General features: G+C 43.3%; 1 protein-coding gene across 1 annotated transcript; it reads left to right on the top strand.

Annotated features, from left to right (window-relative positions):
• Window positions 1-1262: 1262 nt before the first annotated feature.
• LOC112834063 (putative serine protease 46) lies at window positions 1263-23499 on the top strand. Its single transcript, XM_025885531.2, has 5 exons — window positions 1263-1402; window positions 4354-4531; window positions 4710-4969; window positions 6019-6191; window positions 23078-23499. The coding sequence occupies exons 1-5, from the start codon at window positions 1321-1323 to the stop codon at window positions 23330-23332; spliced, it is 948 nt and encodes a 315-aa protein (XP_025741316.1). The 5' UTR covers window positions 1263-1320; the 3' UTR covers window positions 23333-23499.
• Window positions 23500-24424: the final 925 nt, after the last annotated feature.

The raw sequence follows: 24424 nt of genomic DNA, 5'->3' as shown, positions 1-24424 counted from the left end.
GAGAGGGTTTTTCTTCCCTGGATTCCCTTCCCTTCCCTTCCCTTCCCTTCTTTTCTTTTTCCTTTTTCACTCTCTCTCTTTCTCCCCCTTTTCCCCTACGGGAAATCTGATTGTAGGGATAATCATTTCCTTGATTTTCTGCCATGGATCTCTAGACATAGTTTGTTTTGCCTGTTTTTGAATTTCATGCGGTATGTACTTTTCTGTGTCTGACTTCTTTCTTCTGTGTTTGTTTGTTTCTGAGATTGGCCACATCGCTACGTGGAGCAGGCCACTCACTGCTGGTGAGTATTCTGAGCCTCCACATTTGAGGGCTGAGCCCTTTGGGGGCTGTTGGGTAGCTTCCAGTTGGGGTTCTAACCAGCAGTACTGCCATGAACCGTCTCTCATACCTTTCCTGCTGCATCTGTGCATGACCGTGTCTAGGGCACGCAAGCAGGTTGTGGGGTAGGCACATAACTCTGCTTTACTAAGTGATCCCGAAGTTCCCCGCCATGGTGGCCTGGTTCATCCACCGCCCCGCCAGTAGTGTGTCAGCAACCTCATTACCCTGCGTCCTCGGTAATGCTGGTGATGGGGTGGGCAGGAGTGAGCAGTCCTAATGGACAGTGTGAGGAGCATGGGGTCCCTGGGGAGGGGACTTCAGTGAGGTGCTGGGGAGCGGTCCCAAGAAGGCATGTCTTCTGCTGGCTCATGAAGACCCAGGCCTGCAAGCTGCTTCCTCTCAGAAAGTCACGTTCCCAGGCCCAGAATGCCTGGCCTTCCTCTACCCAGGAGCCAAGCCTGTGGGAGAAAGGAAAACTCTAGTTCTGGCTCAGGCCCCCCTGCAGCAGGAATGAGCCATTATCCTCTTCCAGTGCCTCAGTTCCTACACCTTCGGGGTGCCCTCAGAAGGGTTTCATGAAGGAGACTGGACCGGGCACCAGGGTCTCCAGGTGGGCTGTAGTAGACTCAGGATTGGGTACACAGGGGCGCCATCAAAGCCAAGCCAGAGCCCGGGAGGCATTGTCGTGGGCCAGATACCGGGTGCTGTCACAGGCTCAGGGATAGGCACCAGGAGAATCATTCCAGGGGGGGGCCTGGTGGCAGCATCCCACAGTGACCCTGGCGGGCCCTCACCATCACCACACTGTCTCCTTCTCGGGATCCTGCTTCTGCCGCAGCTGGGTGAGCCCCCGACCCGGGGGCAACGGCCCAATCCCCGCTTCCGTGAATAAACAAACCATGAGTTCTAGAATTCTCACACAGGGGAGACACCCTGCCCCACCCCACCCCCACGTCCCTTTATGAGGACCAGTGCAGGCTGGGCACCTGCTAGCCATGGCGTGTGGGCCAGGAGATCTTCAGAGCCTCACATCTCCATTTTCCTCTGCCAGAGTTGGGACCCCACTGTATTTTGAAGGTAGGGCCTTAGGGACATGGGAGAGAGGCAGGAGGGGTCTGTTTGCCTGGGTGCTGTCCTCATGCCTAAATTTCTCTGTATCCTGAGGGGCACATCGTCACCAGCCTGCATGGTGTGCCAGCCTAGGGACCCAGCTGGTGTCACAGCCGTTCTAGTTTGCAGGGTGGCCATGACCACGAGGGAAGAGCCTTGTTAGAAACTGGGGAACAGTGGCGCCTGGGTGGCTCAGTCGGTTAAGTGTCTGCCTTCGCCTTGGGTCATGATCCCAGGGTCCTGGGATCGAGTCTTGCATCGGGCTCCCTACTCAGCGGGGAGCCTGCTTCTCCCTCTTACTCCGCCCCTGCTCCCCCTGCTTGGGCTCTTTCTCTCACAAATAAATAAAAAAAAATCTTAAAAAAAAAAAAAGAAATTGGGGAACAAGCTAACAACCATGGACCAGATGAGCTTGTTTGGGAAGCGCGATCTAAGAAGACCAGGACTTGGGATGACAACGTGAGGCGTGAGTGACCACTTAACGCTACTGACTTAAGGTCTCAATGCCCCTGTGAGCTGGGCTTTACAGTGTCCCCATTTCACGAGAGGAAACCAAGGCCCAGGGGACTTAAGTGACTTGTGGAGCCAGGATTCAACACCAGTTTTCAGCAGATTCTCCGTGGTGAAACATTTGGGCCACCGTGTGACAGAAGCCCTTTGGCTCCCCGCACTAAGCAACCATGTGTGATCTGGTGGTGGCGGCCCTGGCTCAGGTCACCTGCCCGCTGACCGTCCTCCCACTTGGCAGGACACATGCTCGCATGGTGTCTGTGAGTAGGGACATGCTCCCCAACTCAGGGACCCCACCTTTCCTTTTCCCCTCACTGCGCGACTCCCCTTCCCAGACCAGTGCCTTGTAGAGCGAGCGAGCGAGCGAGTGAGTGAGTGTTCTCCCACTCCGGGCTGCCGCTAGACATCGGGGACATTTTAGGATGGTGAGGATGGGCATTGCTCCACAGAGCTGACTGAGGTGCCTATGATGATGTGGGGGTGGGGGTGGCAGGCTGTGACCTTACAGAGACAGAGGTCAATGAGCTACAACAGGTCTTCCTGTCACCACAGGTGAGTGTGGGCCATGACATCGAGGTGCGGCTTGTAAGTGGGTGTGCCGTGACTTCCAGGCTCCAAGAAGGGGTAGAGGTTATCTGCAATGGAGTCTGTTTGAGCCCCTGAGTGTCCCCTGTGTGTGGGATGGTGAGGCTGGGCCTCTGGCGAGGTTGATCTGCAACACCTCCTGCCCCCAACCAATCCATCGTGGCTCCCCCCCCCCAGATATGGGGGGGCCTGGCATCTCCAGGCTGAATCCTGCCATTCCTGCGTGAGGTTTCGAGGAAGGAGGTTGGAGTTGGTGTTGTTTTGGATGTGAGTTCTGAGGAGGGCAGTTCTCTGAGCCTGGGGAACCCACGCCGGGTGTGGAGCGCAGAGGCGAAGCCCACACTTGCCCCCCAGGACTGTCACTTTTTAGGTGCTGAAGGTCATTCTGCAGAGCCCTGGTTCTGCAGGGCCCACAGCTTTGTGAGAAAGGAAAGGGCAAGCCTCTGGAACTCCTCTTTCCTCCCGGAATGGGACAGTGTCCATGGGGCAGGCTGTAACCTGAAACAACAAGGTAGCCACGACCCCACCACAGCACATGAGAGGAGCTGGAAATGTGACTCCCCCTGGGGGGAGGTGGAACATAGGACGGCAAACCATCGGACAGGGACACGAGCAAGAAAGGAGCAGCAAGAGAACAAGGCAAGACAAAAGTCCATGGAGATGTGGGGACTCATGAGGGTGCCCGTGGACCCTGTGGAAGGCCCTGGTTGAGGGTGAGGGTGTCCAGCCACAAAGTCTGTGGCAAGGGAGCCGGCCATCTACATGTCATTATACCAGGAGCCCTGGGACGTGGTAGAATGGTTTGGGGGGAATTTCCATGAGGCAGGGCCCGCTAAGTGCTTCTGCTAATGTATATGGACCACCATAGATTATTAGCCTTGTTCTGTTTATTAATGAACCCCTCCACCAGCATCATGGACCCTCCCCCAGGCAAGGACAAGCCTTGGTTACTGCTGCTGAGTCCCTGATGCTCTGCTTGGCATGCACACGGAGGGAAACAGACTTTCTGGGACCACGCCAGCTTCCGACGGGTGTAAACACTTGTCTAGCTTTGCCTCTGTGAGGATCCATGACTGCATGTTAACAGCTTGTTGGCCAGCCCAAACTTGACAGAAGGCCATATACATAAAAAAAAACTTTTTATTTGTCTTTCATCTTGGTCTCCAACCTTTGCTGTAGAATTTCTCCCTTTCCTGTCCTCAACAATGTTCAGTTAATAAATACCAGTCCAAGATAGGCCAGTTCAAAGCCTCAGTCTCAAAACCAGTTCCGTGTAGCTCCTTCTGCTCCCACTCCTGTTGTTGGGGACAGGGAGGGGCAAGGAGGGGACCGACAAGCATCTCTACTCACTTCCTCATATGGTCACAGAGAGCACACCCCTTGGGGGGGCTGTGAAGGCGGGTGCTGGAATTGTGCAATGCAACATCACTGCACAACTACAAGCCATCCTGCTCACTTGTGCCCCATCACCTACCCCCTGACCGGCAACTCACTCCTCGGATGAGTCTCCTCCTTTGCTACTCTAACCATCTGCCCCTGTAAACAAGCACACAGAGATGAATCCTGGGGTGGTGGTTCCCAACAAGCCATGGAGGGGCTGGCTGGTCCCCCTCGTTTGGCGGATTGCTTTATCAGGTGGGGCACTTGTTGCCTCTGGACCTTTGGTTGTCATTTTTAAGGCTGTATGAAACGCCCTCGCCCACCTGTGCAATGGCTGGAATGTGGCCCTCTCTGCCTCGATGGTCTGCTGTGTATGGTGCTGGGAGGGCCGCTTGAGAACCTGCTCGGGGCTGGCACAGTCCCCTTTCTACCTTTTTCCTTAGAACGCTGGTTCCAGACCTGCGGTCACACCAACATCGCCTGCAAGATGGTGAAGGGGAAGCTGGTGGAGGTAGGCAAGTGGCCATGGCAGGTGAGCATCCTGTTTCTGGGCGTGTACATCTGTAGCGGCTCCCTCATCCACCATCAGTGGGTCCTCACGGCTGCGCACTGCCTGCAGAGGTCAGTCAGGGCACCCAGCCAGTCCCGGGGGCTTTGCTTTCTGGCCTGGGGGGCCCCCCGGTAAATCTGGGGACCTGGGACTAGGGACCTGGCTGGCTTACCCTGTGCTCAGTCTGTGTCTCTCCAACCACTTATGGTCTCACTGTTGGCAACCTGCCTCCTACCCATGGCCTTGCAGATCCAAGGACCCCAAAATGTACTCCGTGAGGGTGGGAGTCCAGAGCCTCTCAGACAACGGCACCCAGCTCCTGCTTACCCGCATCGTGATTCACGAGGATTTCCACAACCTCATATCCCACGATATTGCCCTCCTGAAGCTCAGAGACCCCATCTCCTGGTCCCCGCTCATCCAGCCTGTCTGCCTACCCAACAACAGATTCAAGCTTTCTGTCGGAACCATGTGCTGGGCGATCGGGTGGGGACATAAAAGCACTGGAGGTGGGTGAAGGCAGGCAGAGGTCCCAAGACACCGACCTCTTCAGAACACAACTTCAGCATGGGGTCATTTGTTTATTCCCATCTTTTTTAAAAAAATAATTAATTAATTTATCTACTTGAGAGAGAATGAGCGGGGGCTGGGGTGGGGAGAGAGACAAAGGGAGAGAGAATCCCAAGCAAACTCCATGCCCAGCCCGGAGCCCAACATGGGGCTTGATCCCACGACCCTCGAGATCATGACCTGAGCCAAAATCAAGGGTTAGATGCCCAACCGACTGAGCCACCCAGGCGCCTCTCATTTGTTCATTCCTTGATTCACCTGTTCCCTCCATCAACAAACATTCCTGAGCGCTCACACATGCTGCACACTATCCTGACCTCTGTTGCTAGGAAGATACACACAGTGCTCTCGTGTAAAAGACACACATGGCTTGCATGAACCTCCGTTGCCAAAGTGAAGTTAAATCTAGTGCCAAGCCCTCACCTTGCAGCATGGCAGGCAATCGATCTTTGGCTATCAGTGGGGTTCTCTGTCTGCAAGTGGCACATGGGCCACGGTCTCAGGAAGCAGTAAGGCATTGGGCTGCATTCATGCATATTTGTTACCTCCAGGCACCAATAATTCCTGAAGATCTGGCCTCTGTGGGTGCCACCCTCGAGGCCTAGAATCTAAGAGTGTTTGTGGGATCTTGCCTTCCAGGGGGTGGCACACTTTGGGCTCTGGGGTCTTGACATCTTGCCAGGTAGCCATGGAGCAGTCAGTGCTCAGCCCCCACCCTCCTGAAACCTGAATTATTGAAGGAGTCTCTCCTTGTCCTCATTCAGTGCCTAGATGTTGCTCAGGGGGATACTCTTGCTTCAGTCTTTTTAATGAGCTTAGGGTTTTTTTTTTTTCTCCAAAAATGTCAGGCTGTGGGGATGGGGGTCTTTACAAAGTGCCATCCCAGGAAATGGCCCTGCCTCCCACCCTAGTAAATCTGGACAACTTCAAGATGGAGGCATGCCAAATGGTTGAAGGGATGACGAGGCAGGATCTCTCTCTCTCTCAGTCTCTTCAGTAACCCCAAAGACCCCATACAGTCTTCAGGAGGTGGCTGTCAAGATCATAAACAGTGAAACCTGCCATCAGCAGTACCAGTTCCTCTTCTTGAAGGACCAGAAGAAGTTCATTGGGCACGACATGCTGTGTGTCAGCTCAGAATGGGGCATGGACTCTTGTCAGGTGCGGGGTGTGTGGCCCAGGGCAGGGAGAGGGCTTCCAGGGGACATGTCTTCCTTTTCACAGGGCACTGTGTGACCTTATGAAAATCTCCTTTCCTTGGTCTTCAGTTTCCAAGTCTGTAAAATAGGGCAGAAAATATTCTTTGCACTTGTCCACAATAATGGTAATAATGGCAATGCATCTTAGGTCTTTTTTTTTTAAATTTTTTAAAAAAGATTTTATTTATTTATTTTTGAGAGAGAGAGAGCAAGTTATGTGCATGCACAGGGGGCGGGGGTGGGGCAGAGGGAGAGACTCTCAAGCAGACTCTCAAGCAGACGCAAGGCTACGTCCCATGACCCTGAGATCGTGACCTGAGCCGAAATCAAAAGTCAGACGCTCAACAGACCTAGCCACCCAGGCGCCCCAGTGTTCAGTTTTCTCTTATCACAAACTGCTAGATAGTCTCACACACATCTCCCTATTTATATGTTCCAGAATTTCTCGACAGGATGTGTCTTGCAAGGAACTGGTGGGTCACAGGCTGTGCATACCTTCATCTTTAATAGTTACTGCCAAATTGTTTTCCGAAGTTTTGTGTGAATCCATATTCTTATAGCAGTGTTTGAGAATTCTGTTCCATACTGTTGCCAACATTTTTGGTACTGGCAGACTATAACATGTTTTCCATTCTGTTAGATGAGAAACAGAACAATCGTATGGCAATGTGGTTGCTGTGTTCATGTCCCCAGTTACTAGTGCAGTTATGCCTCTTTTCACATGCTCGCTCTCCATTCGTGATTCTTCTTCTATGAATCACTTTTTCAGATATTTTGCACATTTTCTATTGTTTGCCTTTTTCTTTTTGTTATATTTTTATATTTTGGATACTGGTCCTGTGAATGGTGTGAGATAGAGAGAGGGCTATTTTTATTTACTTCCTCATGTGGACTGTCATTTGTCCCAACGGCATCCATTGCAAAAACCGATTCCTAGATGTAAAATATGACATCATATACATAAAATGTGGAGGTGGTGGGGGTATAAAAATGTAGTGTTTGGAATATGTTCAAACTTAAGTGATGTTAACTTAAAATAAATTGTTATATATATAGGATGTTATGAACCTCAATGGTAACCACAAGTCAAAAGCCTATAATAGTACCCATCCCCCCCACACAGAAAGGAATCCAAACGAAACACTAAATCGAGTCATCAAATTGCAAGAGAAGAGAACAAGAGAGGAAGACAGGAACAAAGAAGAACAATAAAAACAACCAGATAACGATTAACAAAATGGCAGTAAATATATAAGTATCAGTAATTACTTTAAATGTAAATGGACTAAATGCTCCAATTGACTGAATGGATTAAAAAAAGCAAGACCCATTTATATGCTACCTATAAGAGGCTCACTTCAGAACTAAAGATACATACAAACTGAAAGTGAAAGGATAGAAAAAGATATTCCATGCAATTTGAAGCAAAAAGAAAAAAAAAGCTGGAGTAGCAATACTTATATTAGGCAAAAGAGATTAAAAAAACCTTAATGGAATAAAGAAGGGCATTACATAATGATAAAGGGATCAATCTAACAAGAGGATATAACAACTGTAAATATCTATGCACCCAATACAGGAGCACCTAATTATGTAAAGCAAATATCAACAGACATGAAAGGAGAAATTCATGGTGATACAATAATATTAGGGTACTTTAGCACACCACTTACTCAATGAATAGATTTTCCAGACAAAAAATCAGTAAGGAAACAGTGCCTTTGAACAATCCACTAGATCAGCTATGCTGAATGTTTTATATATACATATATTATATATGTGTGTGTGTATACACACACACACACACACAACATTCCATCCAAAAAACAGTAGAATACACATTGTTTTCAAGTGCACAAGTGCACATGGAACATTCTCCAGGATAGATTATATGTTAGGCCACAAAAACAAGTTTCACTGAATTTAAGAAGATTGAAATCCTATCAAGCATCTTTTCTGACCACAACAGTATGAAACTAGAAATCAGTTACAAGAAAAAAACCTGGAAAAAATAGAAATGTAGAGGCTGAACAACACACTCCCAAATAAGCAATGGGTCAATGAAGAAATCAAAGAGGAAATTAAAAAATACCTTGAGACAAATGAAAATGGAAATACAACGGTTCAAAATCTTTGAGATGCAGCAAAAGCAGTTCTTTTTAAAAATTTTTTGTTGTTTTTAGTTTTAATTCCAGTCTAGTTAAGATACAGTGTTATATTAGCTTTAGGTGTACAATATAGTGATTCAACAATTTTATGCATCATTATGCAGTGCTCATCATGGTAAGTGGACTATTAATCCCCATCACCGATTTCACCCATCCCCCACCCACCTCCCCTCTGATATGCTTTATTTTAAATGAGTACCCTCAGTTAAAGTTACTATTTTTTTTTCAACAAGAACATTTTTTACTTGAAGCATATTTCATAATACATGGTTCTAAGAGATGTGTAGAAAACATTCCATCCAAGAAAAATAGAATACATATTTTCCTCAAGTATACATAGAAGAATCCCCTGATTAAAGCACAAAAAAGAGACATGATAAATATTACAAATTTGAGACTGAAATCATACCAAGGATATATTCCAAGCACAATGAAACAAAACTAAAGATCAATAATAAAACAAAACTGGAAAATCTACAATGTAAATATTAAATATTTAACATGTAAATATTAAACAACACACTACTGCACAAGCAGTGGGCCAAATAAGAAATAATATGGCAAGTCAAAATATGTCTCAAAACAAAAGAAAAAGAAAACACTATTCTAAAACCTATGGGATGCAGCAAAAGCAGATGTTAGAGTAAAATTTATGCTATAAATGCTTGTATTAAGAAAAAAGTTCAAATAAACAACTTAAGATTACACCACAAGGAGCTAGAAAAAGAAGAGACTTAGCTGAAATTTAGTAGAGGAAGGAAATAACAAAGAAAAATCAGAAAGAAATAAAAATAGAGACCAGAATAAACAATAATATAACATCAAAAGTAATGACCAGTTTAAAAAAAAAAATCAGCCATGCTTTGACTAAAAAGAAGCAAGTTTATAATGATGCAGGCCTACCTCAAGAAACAAAATCTCAGACAATCTAACCTTACATCTGAAGGAACAAGAAAAAGAAGAAAAAAGCCCAAAGTTAGTAGAAGGAAATAATAAATATTGGACTGATATAAATAAAATAGAGACTAAAAAAACAATAGAAAAGATCAATGAAACTAAGGGCTGGTTCTTTGAAAAGATAAAATTGATAAAGCTTTAGCCAGACTCATCAAGGAAATGAGAGAGGGCTCAAATAAACCAAATCAGAAACGAAAGAGAAGTTGAACTAACATCACAGAAATACAAAGAATTATAAGAGCCGACTGTGAAAAATAATACACTAAAAAATTGGACAACCTAGAAGAAATAGATAAATTACTAAAAACATAATTTTCCAAGAATTAATCAGGAAGAAATAGAAATTTGGAACTGGCCAATTACTAGTAATGAAAAGTGAATCAGTAATCAAAAAACTCCCAACAGACAGAAGCCCAGGACCAGATGGCTTCATAGGTGAATTCTACCAAACATTCAAAGAAGAGTTAATACCTATTCTTCTCAAACTATTCCAAAAAAATTGAAGAGGAAAGAATGGTTCCAAATTTATTCTATGAGGCCAGCATTACCCTGACACTAAAACCAGACAAACACACTACATGAAAAAATTATAGACCAATACCCCTAATGAACATAAAGCAAAAATCCTCAACAGAATATTAACAAACTGAATTCAACAATAGATTACAAGGATCATTCACCATGATCAAGTGGGATTTGTTCCAGGATGCAAAGATGGTTCAATGTCTGCAAATCAATCAACATGATACAGCACATTAACAAAAGGATAAAAATCATATGATCATCTCATTAGATGTAGAAAAAGCATTTAACAAAATTCAACATCTATTCATAGTAAAAAACTCTCAGCAAAGTGTGTATAGAGGGACGATACCACAACATAATAGAGGCCATATATGACAATCTTGCAGCACAGAATACCCACTGCAATCAGACAAACAAAAGAAATAAAAGGCATCCAAATTGTTAAGGAACAAGCAAAACTGTCACTATTTGCAGATGACATGATAGTATATATAGAAAACTCTAAAGACTCCATCAAAAAACTAACAGAACTAATAAAGGAATTCAGTAAAGTTGCAGGATACAAAATGAATATACAGAAATCTGTTGCATTTCTATTCACTAATAATGAAGTAGCAGAAAGAAATGAAGGAAACAACTCCATTTACAATTGCATCAAAAAGAATAAAATGCCTAGGAATAGATTTAACCAAGGAGGTGAAAGAAATTGTACTCTGGAATCTATAAGACAATGATGAAAGAAATTGAAGACAACACAAATAAATGGAAAGATATACCATGCTCATGGTTTGGAAGAATTAATCATTAAAATGTCCATACTACCTATTGCAATCTATAGTTTCAGTTCAATCCCTATCAAAATACCAGCAGTAATTTTGACAGAACTAGAAAAAAAATCCTAAAATTTGTATAAAACCACAAAAGACCCAGAATAGAAAAAGCAATTTTGAGAAAGAAGAACAAAGCTGGAGGTGTCACAGTCTCAGATTTCAAGCTATACTACAAAGCTAGAGTAATCAAAATAGTATGGTACTGGCACAAAAATAGACCCAGATCAGTGGAACAGAATAGAGAGCCCCCAGACAAACCCATGCTTACGTGGTTAATTAACCAATGACAAAGGTTAATTAAGGAGGCAAGAATATACCATGAGGAAAAGACTATCTCTTCAATAGGTAGTGTTGGGAAAACCAAATAGCTACATGCAAAAGAGTGAAACTCGACCATTTTCTTACACCATACCAAAAATAAACTCAAAATGGATTAAAGGCCTAAATGTAAGACCCCAAACCATAAAACTCCTAAAAGAAAACATAGGCAGTAAACTCTTGCCCATCAGTCTTAGCAATATGTTTTTGAATCTGTCTCCTCAGGCAAGGCCAACAAGAGCAAAACAAAAATGAAAACAATCCAATTGGGACTACATCAAACTAAAAAGCTTCTGCACAGCAAAGGAAACCATCAACAAAATGAAAAGGCAACTTACGGAATGGGAGATGGTGTTTGCAAATGATATTTTTGATAATGGGTTAATATCCAAAATATGGAAAGAACCCATACAATTCAACATCAGAAAAACACCCCAAACAAACAAAAAACCCAAACAATCTGATTAAAAAATGAGCAGAGGACCCGAAAAGACATTTCTTCCAAAGAAGACCTACAGATGGCCAACAGACACATGAAAAGATGCTCATCACTCATCATCAGGGAAATGCAAATCAAAACCACAATGAGATATCACCACACCTGTCAGAATGGCTAAAATTAACAACACAAGAAACAGCAGGACTCGGTGAGGATGCGGAGAAAGGGGAACCCTCTTGCACTGTTGGTGGGAATGCAAACCAGTGCTGCCACTGTGGAAAACAGTGTGGAATTTCCTCGAAAAGTTTAAAAGTAGAACCACCTTATGATCCAATAATTCCACTGCTGGGCATTTACCTGAAGAAAATGAAAACACTAATTTGAAAAGATATATGCATCCCTACATTTATTGCATTATTTACAACAGCCCAGATATGGAAGCCGCTAAGTGTCCATGGATAGATGAGTGGATAGAGAAGACCTCCAATGTATTTTTGGACTTTTTTCTTTTCTAATAAAGATGTTTAAGGCTACAAATTTCCCTCTAAATACTGCTTTAGCCTAATGCCACATATCTTAATATGTAGCATTTTTACTGTTATCCAGTTCTAAATATTTTCTATAATTCTCATTCTTATTTCATTTTGACCCATGACTTATTTAGAAGTGTTTTTTTTTTTATTTCCAAATACATGTGTGCTTGTTTGTTTTGTTAATCATTTCTGACCCAGTTGTCGCGTGGTCATAAAATTGGCTCTATGGCTATACCAGTGATATGGAATATGTTGCAACTTGCCTGATACCAGTGATGTGGAATATGTTGCAACTTGCCTAGTGGCCTGGTATGTAGTTTTTAATATTTATCTCATTGTTTTCTATTTCTCTTAATTTTTCTTCCTCTTCCCTTGGCTTGATTTGGTTTTCTTTTTCTGTCTTCTTGAGCAAAAAGATTTACTCTTTCTAGTTTTGTCTTTAAAGCATTTAAAACCATGAAATCATCTTTTAAACGTGGTTTCATCTCTTAAATTTTGTACTGTTGTGATTCCCTTATGACTACCTTATTTTAAAAAATATATAGTGTGATTTGAAAGGAAATGCATGCATCTCCTTAAAAAAGTAGTACATAAATGAAAAAGTTGGAAAATGAAACTTTCTTATAATCAAACTACCTAGAAATTTCTGCTCTAAGTTGTTTAGTTTCTATCCTTAACACTTCTTTCTATACATATATGAAACTCTAAAAAAGGTTTAGGTTTTTTTCTAGTTTTTATCTTTAATGAAAGACTGTACTATAATTTTATCCTCCAAATTTTTTACTTTCACTTGAAATAGATCTTGAACTATCTTGGACTGTCTATATAAATACATTCCATCCTCCTTGAATACTGAACAAGTCTCTCATATTGTTATGTCATAATCTATTTACCCATTCTCCTATCGATAGACATCTGAACTCATTTCAGTATTTTTCTACCATGCCAGAGTAGAAATCTTTGTTCATAGATCTTTGCACATTTGTTCAAATATTTCTCTAATAAGTTTTTAGAAGTGTAATTACAAGATCAGTTGTATGCACATTTAAAATTTTTAAAAGATATTGACAAATTAGTCTTCTCAAATATTTGATCCATTTATATCAATACCAACAGTATATGAGTGTCCCTTTCTCTGTGTCATCCCCAACATTAGGCATTATTTTCATTTTAACTTTTGTTCCTCTGGTAGACTAAAACTTTTATTTCTGCTTTAATTTCATGAAATCGGGCAATTTTGTAAATTGCTTATACAACAGGCTATTAGGAAGTTTCAACAAAATCATCAAAATACACTGTGTATCAGGATTCAAAGGTAGTTGTGTGACCAACATTCCACAATGTGTGTGTATCACAGGGTCAAGAGCTTAAGGGAAGGAATGGGGAAAACAGACCAGGCTTCCTCCTTCCCAGGCCTTCTGTTTGCCGAAGGCCCTAGACAGCAGTGGGGAGCACTTTTACTTTAAAGCAAACCTGGCATTGTGATTGCTGTGTGGGAATGGATATTCTGATTTCTGAACTGAGACACGTTTCTGTGACCGTGTCATCATAGCAACTATGATGACGTTAACCACAGTGAGCAAAGACTTCTGGTTCTGCTCAAGCTCTTCCCCAGGGTCAGGGAAAGAACTCAACTTCCAAATAAATTGTAAAAGAACAAAGGGAGTCCAGACTAAGATGCTTGAGGTGTTCAGTGGACCATTTACACTCTTCTCTGTCCTTTGCTCATGATTTTCTATTAAACCACTTTTGTTTTTATTGATTTATAAAATCTCTGGATATTATATGCTGTAGTAATTATTGGTAAAGGAACATCATGTCTTTTTCAACTTAAAATGGTTTATAAATATATATACTTTTTATATAAACACACACACATATGGAGAGGGAATATAAAACAAATATGATAAAACATTAACAATTAGTAAATCTGGGTAAAAATATTATACTTGCAACTTCTTTGTGAGTCTCAAATTATTTCAAAATAAAAAGTTATTTAAAACTTTGGGAACTGGAAGTTTTAACCCTTCATAAAATGCTTTACAATATTTTACCCTATTTGTCTGTCATTTGCCTTTTTCCAGTGTGGACTTTTCTCCATAGAATTATTTAAAAATTTATCATTATTTCCCTTGGTGAAGTGGTTTTTGTGCTGTGCTTAGAAGTACCTTTCCCACCCTAAGATTATAAACATATTCACTCATGCATGTTCTTAATTCTTTTCTTTAAATATTGCAATTTTGATTCATCTGGAAGGTTGAGAGAAGCAATCTGTTTTATTTTCCTCCAAATATAGCCAGTTTTGCAAATAATCTCTTATTGAATACTTAGGTTTTTTTTTTTTTTTTCTGGCAATGAATTAGAAATGTCCCCTTTAGGGGCTGCCTGGCAGACTCAGTTGGTGGAGTGTGTGCCTCTTGATCTTGGGGTTGTGAGTTCGGGCCCCACACTGGGTATAGAGCCTACTTAAAAACAAAATCTTAAAAAAAGAAATGCCCCCTTTATTATATTCTACATTCCCATCTAATTTTGGTCTGTCTCTGACTCTTACAGTCTCATCCCTCTGCCAACACCACTCTTCTTAAATTATTGTAGCTATTTAATTCCTTTTTTTTGTTTGTTTGTTTGTGGTCAGGCAAGTCCTCCTTCATTATTCTCCTTTTAAAGAATTTGCCTGGCTGTTCTCCGTGTGCGTTCCAACTGAACAATCTCAGGAGAATGTCAAAAAGAAAATCATGTGGCGATTTTGGTGGAAGTTAATAGAGTAACTTAGGGAAAATAGGGAAAATTTTGTTCTATTTCTTTCTGTCTAGAGCAAGGAGTTTACAGTTTCCTCCACAAAGTTGCTGCACGTTGTTGCTTTAAGAATATGCCTACGTGATTTATATCTCTGTTGTGAGCAGTGTGTTTTCTTTCATTTTATTTTCTGCTGGAACTATATATTTGGTTTGTGTATGTGTGTGTGTGTAACAAGCATCCTTTCTGGATCTAGTTAATTCTCTTTAATTTTGCAGGTCCAGAGACCTATCATCTGCAAACAGTGATCAATTTAACTCCTTCTTTTCAGTGTGTATGCTTCTGACTTTTCTTGTCTACTGCAGTGCAAGAACTATATTCCAGAACGATTGCTCTGTCTTCTGAGAGACACTGTGTCATTTTGTTTTAAGTGTGTCTCTTGTGAAACAGCATAAAGTTGGATGCTGTTTTTGTTAGTATATCTGGGAGAATATTCTTTAATCCATTTACCAAGAAGAATGTTTTTTTTTTTTGTCCCCCCTCCTTATGTTTTGGGTTGATTTTTATTTTTTCCACTCTACTTTTCTGCTGTAATGGTTTAGAAGTTGTCACGTCTCAATTTCAGGTTGCGACTGGTCACCTTATATTTTCCACACACATATTTAGACCTGAATTAACAAATAGAGTTAATCAGCGTCTACAACTTCCTCCACAGCGGGACAAGACCTTCCTTCATTTTCACCTTCTTCATTTCCTTCCCCCAGACCCATCCTCTTGTTGAAAATATCTTGTTGACAAGAGCGAGCTGAACTCTTTTATTAGATCTAAGAGTTTTTAGTTGACTCTCTCGGGGTCTGCAGGCCTACACTCCTAGGAGCTGTAATTAGTAACGATTTTGACTTTTTGGTGCTCACGATGTTTGTTTTTTTCAGTCCCCTGGGCACGTCTCCAAATGGAATTTGTAGCTGGGCCTTTTCTTGTTGCTGGCCTTCATCATGAAGCATGGTGCTCATCTGGCGTATCGTCTACCAGGGAGAGAGCCGTTCCAGCCTGTTCTGCTATAGCATTTTATTTCAGGAGTGAATGCCTTGCTTCATAAAATGTGTTTTCTGCAGCTCTCAAGATCCTCCCTGCTTTGATCAAATGTGCCGAGTCAGCCCCGAGAACAGACTCCTCAAGTCTGCCTAGCTTGTGCGCCAGGATCGTCTTTCCCTGCTCACCGTGTCCTTCTGTTTCATTCATCTGTCAAATTCAGATTTACAATATCTTTTTTTTTTAGAACATGTTTAATTTGTTTATTCATCCAACAGACGGCCTGTGCTGGGCCCTGGGCCAGGCACAGGGCCCTGTGGGTGCAGGGCCCAGGAAAGGTACCGGCCTGGGAAGGAAGCATCCTGCGAGAAACATCGGGGCAGCATGACCCACCTGGCCTTTGCATTTTGTTTTCTCTCTCCAGTGAGTCTGGCCTCCTTTTTAAGGAACGCTGAGGAAGGCGCTCCCTGTATCAAGATACAGAATCAAAGACTATGCTTCACTTGAAAAATGTCAGCCCAAGTTCTGGAACATTTGAAACAATATAAATGATGTGCTCCTTGAATGCTGGACAGAAGTTGCCTATGAAACTATGTGGGTCTGTTTTCCTTTAAGGGGTCCCGGTTGTGGGCAAAATTTTAAGTTGTTTTGCCCATGATTATTGGACTTATGTGATTTGCATTTTCTTAGAAATTACTCATTTCATCCAGAATTTAAATCCACAAAGAGGAGGTTACAAACATTCTTCGGATTCTGAAGAAGTGTATTTTCCCAGGATGCAGTTCTCACCTCTTTTCTACTCACACCATGAAGTATTTGCATTTTCCTTCCCTTTCTGTTTTTCTTGGCAAGATTTACAAGGTGCTTACCTATTCTGTTGTTGTTTTTTTTAAGAACTAGCTATTGATTTCATTTCTCAAGGCTATGATTTTCTGCTTTCTAAAGGAGGGATTATCTCTTTTTTGTCTTTATTAATTCCTTTTCAAGTGTCTTGAGCTGAATGTGTGGTAATACATAACTGAGGACAATAGTGAATAACTTATTTTCATTCTCTCTTGTTTGACGAAAATATTTAGACCGGGACTCTTATGTGCAATTCAGGCCCATATCCCATGGGCTTGGCCATATGTGGTATTCTTCTCTCTCTACACATAGATTTTAATTCTGTTTTTACTTTAACATTTTTAAAAGTTAATTACTTTTCCTTTGATAGGGTAGTTCACATTCTGTCATGGGCTCTGGTTCTATTTCACTGTGGCAAGAGAATGTCCACATTTGCGATCTTTCTCTCTCCCTGCTATTCTCTCTGGGTTTTCTTTTCCTATGGGCCCTGGAGTCCAGTTAGTCTTCTCTCTCAGGTAAGGGTCCTCACGTCATCATCATTAGCTTGATGATCACTGTCTTGATTTTCCCCTTCATCTTCCATATTCTCGCCCTGCAAAGGCACCTACTCAAATCTGTTTATTACATATCTTTAAAGATATACCTGTATCTTTCAAAAATGCATAGGGTCGCTGTATGTGTATTTTCACGTGCATAAATGATATCATGCCACTTATTCCCTCCTGTATTTGTTTGTTGAGAAGTCTCAATTTGTTAGAGAATCCACATTAAATGGCTATTCTTTCAAGTCCCTGCCCGCCCCCTCCCCACACGCCCTATGTCAAAGTTCTTCCCTCCCTCAAACATCATTTTGGGCAGTCACTTTTAGTTATTACACGCCCTGTCTGATTACAAGTCTAGATTTAAACAGCAATTTGATTTACTTTGCCAAGCCCTACCACATCTCCCTCCTTCGGTGCTCCTGGGAGGGGGTGGGGGTCCCCACCTCGCCAAACTGTCAGGGATCTGGTGACTGGGGTGTACACTCTGGAGTCTCCCTTAACTCTCTTTCTACCTAACTTTCTTTTCACTTCCATTTGCATGATCAGTGCTTCTCCATCCCCTCGCTTTCAGTCTGCATGTGTCTTTAAATCTGAAAGTAGCCTTCTGTAGGCAGGGTATAGATAATTCTTGCTTTTTTATCTGTTCCATCACCGTATGTCTTTTGATTGGAGCATTTAGTCCATTTACATTCAAAGTCATTATTGATAGTTATGTACTCATTGCCATGTTGTTACTTGCTTTATGGTTGTTTTTGTAGTTCTCCGCTGTTCCTTTCTTCTCTTGCTCTCTCACAGTTTGCTGGCTTTCTTTGGTGATATACTTGGATCCTTTCTCTTTATTTTTTGCATATCTATTATCAGTTTTTTTATCTGTGGTTACCATTAGATTTGTATATAACATCTTCTGCATATAGCACTATTAAGTTGGTGGTCACTTAAGTTTGGACCCATTCTTTACTCCTCTCCCCTCTACCCAACACTTTAGGTATATGGTGTCATACTTTACATCCTTTTATTTTGTGAGTCCCTGGATTAATTTTAAAGATATAGTTATTTTTACTGCTTTTGCGCTTCTTCCTCTTCTTACTCCTGCTTATGGTCTTTCCTTTCCACCAAGGTGTCACCTTTAACATTTCTTGTAGGGCAGGTTTAGTGGTAATGAATTCCTTCTTTTGTTTGTTTGGGACACTCTTTATCTCTTCTTTTATTCTGAGTGGTAGCCTTGCTGGATAGAGTATTCTTGGTTGTAGATGTTTTCCTTTCAGCACTTAGAATATATCATGCCACTTTATTCTGGCCTGCAAAGTTTCTGCTGCAAAATCAGCTGATAGTTTTATGGGGTTTCCTTTGTGTGTAACTGTTTTTTTCCTCTTGCTGCTTTAAAAATTTTTCTCTTTTTCACTACTTTTTGCCATTTAATTACTATGTGTCTTAGTGTGGACTTCCTTGGGTTGATTTTATTGGGGGCTTTTTGTGCCTCCTGGATCTGGGTTTCTCTTTCCTTCCCCAGATTAGGGAGATTTTTAGCTATGATTTCTTCAAATACATTTTCTGTCCCCCCTTTTCTCTCTTCCCCTTCTCGGATACCTATAATGTGAATGTTATTACACTTAATGGTGTCACTGAGTTCCCTTAATCTATTTTAATTTATTATTATTACCTTTCACTCCCCTGTTCAGCTTGATTGCTTTCCATTACTCTGTCCTCCAGGTCACTGATCCATTCTTCTGCTTCCTCTAATATACTATTAATTCCATCTAGTGTATTTTTAATTTCAGTTATTGAGTTCTTTATCTCTGATTGATTCTTTTTTATGTTTTCTATCTCTTTGTTGAGGGACTCACTGGGGTCCTCCACTCTTTTCTCAAGTCCGGTGAGTATCTTTATGACCATTCCTTTATTATTATTTTTTAAAGATTTATTGATTTATTTTGAGAGAGACAGAGAGCACGTGCATGGGGCAGGGCGGAGAGGGGTGAGGCAGAAGGAAAGAAATCTCAAGCAGACTCCCCACTGCCCCGCTGAGCACAGAGACTGACACCGGGGCTCCATCCCATGACCCTGAGATCATGACTGGAGCTGAAATCAAAAGTTGGTACTCAACCACCTGAGTCACCCAGGTACTCCATTATGATCATTACTTTAAATTCTCTATCAGACATATTATCTCCATTTTGCTTAGCTCTCTTGCTGTGATTTTGTCCTGTTCTTTCACTTGGGACATATTCCTCTGTCTCCTCATTTTGTCTAATTCTCTGTGTCTGTTTCTATGTGTTAGGAAAGTCAGCTACATCTCCTTCTATTCCAAGTAGGAGACTTATGAAGAAGAGGTTTTGTAGTGCCCTGCAGTACAATGTTCCCTGTTCACCAGAACCTGGCACTTCCAGGGTGTCTCCTATGTGTGTTGTGTGCACCCTACTATTGTGGCCGAGCCATGTTTGCCTCCAGTCCAGTCATCTACAATGGCTCTCTTTGCCTGTTGTGGGCAGGATTTGGTACCTATGTTGTTACTAGGTCTGTCTGGGGTTGCCATGGACTTGAGTTGGGTCAGACCAGGTATTTGCAAGAACGGTGGTAGCACTGAACTGCAGGGTGCTCATTTTAGGTGTTGTCCCCTGAAAACTTTCATTGGTGGGTGCGACTTGCAGTCAGACCAGATGTCTGCAGTGGGATTGGTGTGTGTGGTTATCTTCCCCTCTCTCCAGGGCAAGAGTCACTTGGGATTGGTGCTGGCCCCTGTTGAGGCTGCTTGCACCCTGCCAGGCTTGTGGCACTGCTTTGGATGATCTCCTCCCAAAGGTGTGTTGGAGGAGGTGAATCTTCAGGAGACCGTGGTGCAGGATGCACAGCGCCAGCAAGGTCTGTGCTGGTCCACTACAGGAGGATGACCTGCAGCTGCCTGGGAAAACTCCTGCTGAGGCCAGCTGGGATGGAGGGGGTACATCCATAGGAGAATGTGGGGGTGAGATGCACTGTTAGCAAACTAGGTGGGGACTGTTCTCAAGGGGCTGGTTCCTGCAGGTGTCCATGTATCTAGACTGGGAGGGTAGGGGTGGGAAATGCACCCGCTGACCTTTTGTTTCTGGAGAAGTCTCCCAAAGATCCCTGCCCCTCTAGCATACACTCTGAGATTAGTAAATAAATCTCCTTCTCATATACCCTAGGTGTTTTTTAAACTGCTGCTTCTATGCTGTATCTCAAGGGCTGTTTGTTATGCTGTCTTTTTAAGAGCAGGGGCTCAATTTCCTGTCACCCTCTGGCTCTCTCAGAGCTGAGCCACTGATTTTTTAAAGTTCCAGGTGTTAAGCTCCACTGATTGTAAGGACTCACAAAGTTAGGCCTCTCTGGTTTTCAAAGCCAAATGAAATGGGCATTTGTCTCTGCATAGGGCATCCCCTGTGGCTGGGGTGGGGGTCTGCTCCTCTCTCCTCCCCACACCTGTGGCATCCCACCCTCCCACAGACAGTATTACAGGTCAGTTTGGCCCCTGACTGGGTTTCTATCCTTCCTACCCTCTTCAGTGTGGCTCCTTCTCTACATTTAGCTGTGGTGAGTCTGCTCTACCAGTCTTTGAGTTATTTTCTGGTTTATTTACTCTGATGTGGGTGATATCTAGGTGTATCCATGGGATGAGGTGAGCCCAGGGTCCTCCTACTCTTCCATCTTCCCCAGAAGTCTCTCAACTCTCTTTCTCTGCTTGTTAATGTTCAGAGTGTCCTTACATATATTAAACATTGACTTCTAGTTACTTTTAGACAGAGTAAATGCCCTATCTTAATTCATCACCTATCTTCAATGAGATTCGGTGTCCTTCACTGACTAGTCATAGCTTTGATGTAATTAAGCCCAACACATCTCTCCTCTTTAAGTTTGTGGGCTTTGAGTCTTATTTTAAGACATATGCTTCATCTCAAGTCAAAGTCATAGTCCTACGTGTTTCTAATGAGCTTTATCGTTTTAACTTTTCACATTGACAGTTTTAATTCCTCTGGAGTGTTGTTAGGTAAGATCCAACTTCATTTTTCTTCATCGGTTTCCCCTCATTAAAACAGAGATCCCCTTTCCCAGAGCTTTCTGGAGAATGTGCTACAACTCCTCACGTGCAGGCATCAGGTTAGCTCTCCGATGCATGACTGGTCTATTTTCCTATTTTTATGCCAGTGCCACAGTTTCTGTAATTACAGCTTTGACATATATCTAACTCTCCGGTAGGTCATATCTGCCCCCAGCCTGACTCTCCCACTTGCTCTTCTTTCTCAGACCTGTCATGGAATTCATGGACTCTTATCCTTCAATATCAATTTTAGAATCAGACTGTCAAGGTCCTGAAAAAAAAATCCATCTGGCATTTTATTTGGAATTGCTTGAACTTTAGAGATTAATGTAAGGAGGACTGACCCTTTTAATCTTTTAAAATAGTTTTTACTCTCTACTGAAGAGACAAAAGCATATTTATAAAACATATATGGAGAATAAAGAATAACACAACCAACATCCATACACTCCCTCCCAAGCCTATGAAATAGTGCTGCATTACCAGAAACTCTGAACCTTCCACTTGTGATAATCCCTGAGTTTCAAGATGAGCAGGTTCTAATTATGCTCTTGTTTTTTTCTGCTGGCTGGCATTTGCTCATGGTATCTCAACTTCCCTGTGTGTGGGGTGATGTTTTAAAGAGTGAGGAAATGTTCTTGGGTGTTCTCTGTGAGAATCCTCTGGGTACATGACTAACCCAGGACCACTTTGAATGGCATCCTTGGCTTGGGTTTTTGGAACCACTCACATAGTGTGAATTCCAATCACAAGTTCACGTGAGGGCAGGTGCTCCCAGTTTCTCCTCCCTCAGAGGGCGTGGTCTTTTTTGGAGGTGGAACTTTTTGCAGGACGTTTTGTCTTAGGCTCTCCTCCTTGTGCAGGCCCTGGGTTTTGCCTTTTATCTCCCACATCGATGAAGGACACTGTGAAAATGGAAGGTCAGTTTTGCCAAGTTTGACAAATAGCCTTGTGACCAAAGCCATGTGGGCTTTGCTGACCTCCCGGGGTTTTGGACTCTGAGGAGTCTTCATTTTCTTGCCGGCTCATCTGTGTATTTAAAATGAGAAGTTTTTAACCTCACACGTATTTAGTTATCTACAGCAAGCTCAGGCAGTGTATCTGGTCGTCCATAGTGCAGAAAGCCAAATGCTGAGCATTGGCATTTTTATGTTGTTTTCAGTCGCCTTACCTAAGAACCAAAATATCTCTTTACCTTGATGTGAGTCTTCATTTAATTCTTAGGTATAGTTTTATTATTTTTTTCCTTAAGTGTCTCATGCACTCTTCATTAGATTATGTTCTTTAAATCTTGGTTTGAATTACATTAAATATATATAGATATGTATATAAATATAGAGAAAGCTGTTTTTCTGATTTATAAAGCTTGTCAACAATTACAGCTTCCTTATAGAGGAAGCTTAAAAAAAGTCTTAAACCTACCTTCAGCAGGCATAACAACTATGACTTTTTGATGCGTGCTGTTATAAACATTATTCTTATACACGCACCTGCTTTGTACCAAAAAAGGGGGCTGGGTTGCATTTCAAATAGTGACTCTGAAAGCAGTAGTGTAGGAAAGAAGGTGGTCAAGGGTGGCACCTTGGAGGCCCACCGGGATTTAAGGGAGGACAGAGGTGGGGACCGGGGGGTTCTGGTCAGAGGGTTAGCAGGAGAATGAAGAGAGAGGCCAGTGTGATCCTGAGCTGGGGCCCAAGGGCAGAACTTCCAAGTCACGGAGCAGGTTTCTAGCCATGCCTCATTTTCGGGGGCAGCATAAGCCTAAGGCAGCTCTTGCTAAGGATCTGGCTCAAGAAGGTGTGAATTTCTGCAGAGCCCGCAGTGAGGCCCTCCCTCCGCCTCCCTCACGCCTCCCCTCCTCCCCTCCACAGGATAACTCTGGCAGCTCCCTCGTCTGCCAGGTGAACAACTCCTGGATTCAGATGGGGGTGGTGAGCTGGAGCCGGAGCTGCAACCAGCACCGCTTCCCAGGCATCTACACCAGCACCTCCCACTTCACCCACTGGATCAAGAGGCAGATCACGGACATGAGGTTCATCAGTAGGGCTGGCCCTGCCTTCCTGAGCCCGGTCACCCTCACTGGCTACATTCTGCTGGTGTCCTTGGGCTCCCTGTGGCTCCTGTGAGCGGTGTTTCTGGGGCAGGCACTCCCAGAGGCCGCTGCTTCCTCCCTGTCTGCCCTCAGGAGCCGTGCAGACCCAGGGAGCGCATGACATCAGGACAGAGCACCCTTGGGGGAGGGTCCCAGAGCCACTGGTTTTTTAAGTTGTTCAATGAAGATGCTCTTGAGTTTTACGCCACAGAAGTCACCTTTCTTCTTGACCGTGGCCAGAGCCCTTCAGAGCCTACCCAGCTCCGGGAGGCCTGTCTGTCCTCTCAAGGGGAGCCTTCGCTGAGGGGCTTCCCTGTACCACCGCTTACCACATTTCCCGCTCTGGGCTGCAGTTTCCTCTTCTGCCAAATACCAGGTGGGACTCTGTGACCTCTAGTCCCTGCTTAATCATCTCAGCACCCCAGCAACCCTGGTCCCCATGGCCCTCCCTTGGGTCTCTGACCAGCAGCTCCCTCAGGCCTTCCTAAGAGAATTTGCTCTCTTCCCAAGAAACTCAATGACCGGACTTACATTTATGGACTTCGTTCCAGAACCCGTGAACCTCTCCCAACCCTTCAGATCCCCCTAAGGGTCTACAGAATCTGATCAGTTCCTCTTCCTTCCCTGGCAGACGTGGATGATGATGGGGGGAGAAAAAGGGGCCAAGGCAGAGTGTCTGCTGGCATGAATTGTGGGAGGTGACGACCCCCCGAGCTTCCAAGCTGCCTCAGCAACCTCCAACAGACTCAGGAGGGCAAGGCCAGGCCAGCCCAGGGGAGCCAGAGCCCTGCCTTCAGAGTGGAGGTAGCCTGGGGGCGGCTCAGACCTGTGGGGGAGCCTCCGGTTCAGAGCCCTTGTCCTTCGGGTGCCACAAAGGTAGTGGGTATGATTTGCTGTCTTTGAAGAGATTGGGGCGCTGAATGGCCAGCCTGAGTGTTTCCCAAGACCGCAGGTCCCGGCCAAAGTTAGAGTGTTCTGACTTTATTTCACGTTCACCTAGAATTTCCCAACAGCTTTGAACCAAAGCTGCTCATAGGATCTCCCACACTCCTTATTAAATGTGTTATCTGTCTACGTCAACTGAGCCATCAAAATATTCCCCCAATTCCAACATACCTTAAAGTGC

This window comes from Callorhinus ursinus, unplaced genomic scaffold (genome assembly GCF_003265705.2).
Source record: "Callorhinus ursinus isolate GAN/ISIS: 27379988/994484 unplaced genomic scaffold, GSC_fseal_2.0 scaffold15, whole genome shotgun sequence".
NCBI classification, from domain to species: domain Eukaryota; kingdom Metazoa; phylum Chordata; class Mammalia; order Carnivora; family Otariidae; genus Callorhinus; species Callorhinus ursinus.
The sequence above is the reverse complement of the archived record's forward strand: the minus strand, read 5'-3'. Positions and strand labels throughout refer to the sequence as shown.

What these genes read in the sequence shown, in the direction of transcription:
- LOC112834063 (XM_025885531.2), top strand. Translation starts at nt 1,321, where the DNA reads ATGGCGTGTGGGCCAGGAGATCTTCAGAGCCTCACATCTCCATTTTCC. An exon ending in GACCCCACTGTATTTTGAAG is followed by an intron (nt 1,403 to 4,353) that starts GTAGGGCCTTAG and finishes CTTTTTCCTTAG; the next exon opens with AACGCTGGTTCCAGACCTGC. An exon ending in GGGGCATGGACTCTTGTCAG is followed by an intron (nt 6,192 to 23,077) that starts GTGCGGGGTGTG and finishes TCCCCTCCACAG; the next exon opens with GATAACTCTGGCAGCTCCCT.